At 75.6% G+C, this 1439-nt stretch overlaps 1 protein-coding gene across 1 annotated transcript in view; it reads right to left on the minus strand.

The window, feature by feature from the left end:
- The window catches only part of ASPG (asparaginase), a 20028-nt gene that overhangs the window by 4745 nt on the left and 13844 nt on the right, over positions 1 to 1439 (minus strand). Inside the window, exons 14-16 of the mRNA XM_012724361.1 lie at positions 1123 to 1231; positions 587 to 710; positions 224 to 323 (exon numbers count right to left, since the gene is read on the minus strand). Of these exons, the coding sequence (XP_012579815.1) occupies positions 224 to 323; positions 587 to 710; positions 1123 to 1231 (333 nt within the window). The remainder of the gene's footprint in view (positions 1 to 223; positions 324 to 586; positions 711 to 1122; positions 1232 to 1439) is intronic.

Here is a 1439-nt window from a genome sequence, read left to right on the forward strand (position 1 = left end):
GCCTGCGGGGGTGCAAGGAAGGCCACTGCGGGGCCCGGCCGCTGCCTGCCCCCACCGACCCGGGCACCCCCACCCACAGCCCGGGCCCCGGGAGGACAGAGGGACAGGACCCGCAACCAGGCTCCCACAGCTGTGTCGGCCAGGAGGGCAGGGGCCAGCGTTTGGGGGTGTGGGGGAGCCTGTGGAACCACCGGGGGGCCTTCCTGGAGGCGGCGGCACTCACAATGTGCAGGGCGCTGCGCCCATCGTAGCCGGGCAGTGCCGGGTCAGCCCCAGCCTGGCACCACGCCCTCAGGCCTTCTCGGTCCGCCCTGGACGCCAGCCTGGGAAGTGGACGGAGCTGTGGGATGGCTGCGCCCCGCCCGCCCCCCCATCCGTCCCCAGCTGAGCCCGCAGGGCCTCGCAGAGTGCGGCGCAGGGGCAGGAGGCGCCGGACTCCGGTTTCAGCCACATGGGTGCCCGAGCCGGGGCGCTCAGTCTCAGGTTCTGCGACGGGTGCTCCAGGGGGGCCACCCAGTGTTGGGGGGCGGGGGCCCAGGGCGGCCCTGGGCCTGCCCCCTTCGGGAACCCGGTCCCCAGCCCTCACCTGCACAGCTCTGTCCCCGCATCCTCCAGCTCCTGGGGGGACAGGCAGGCCCCCGCTTTCCGCAGCAGGTTGATGACGCCCTGATGCCTGCCACGAGAGGGGGCGGCCACAGGCCCCAGCCCCGCTCAGGGTCCCGCCGCCCAGGCCCAGATCTCGGGGGACCCTGCCCTGCCTGGCCTGGGCACCCTCTCAGGACCTGTGGGAGCGCAGGGCAGGGGAGGGCGCCTGTGGGGGCTCAGTCAGCCCGTGGCTGAGCAGACCCCGTCCGCACCGGAGGCCTCTTGGGGCGCCGCGGCCCGTGCCGGGGACCCGAGGACGGTCCCCACGGGGCTGGCCGGCCTGGCCCCCACCGGGGCTGGGAAACTGGGTCAGTGGGTGGGGGGCAGGTAGGTGGGGCCCAAGGGTCCCTGGGGCCAGGCTGGGGGCTCGACGACGGGCGCTGTGGCCCACACGTCGGTGTGCCGCTGTTGGGGGCCACCCCACTTCAGGGGAGCCTGGGGAGGGGGAGGCCCCACGGGTCCTGCTCCCACCCCCACCCCAAGGAGCCGTGGGGGCAGGTGGCCCCTTGGTGCCACTCCCGGCTCCGCAGGCCCGGCAGGGTGTGAGGCCGGGAGACCGGTTGGGCGGGCTGCGGGTGTTGGGACACTAGGCGGGATGGGCGGGGGGGCGGGGGGGGCATCAAGCCCAAGCCTCCCACCCACGCCCCAGCGCCTCGGCCCGGCCTGGGGCACCCCGCAGGCCCTCGCCTTCCACCAGGCAGGTCTGCTCTGAGATCCGGGGCCAGGAGGGGGTGCGAGCCCCTGCCCAGCCAGGGCGGCTCCCCGGGCTCGGGCAATGTGACCCGGCCCCCACA

Source organism: Condylura cristata, unplaced genomic scaffold (assembly GCF_000260355.1).
Source record: "Condylura cristata isolate star-nosed mole 26May11 unplaced genomic scaffold, ConCri1.0 scaffold00013, whole genome shotgun sequence".
Taxonomy (NCBI): domain Eukaryota; kingdom Metazoa; phylum Chordata; class Mammalia; order Eulipotyphla; family Talpidae; genus Condylura; species Condylura cristata.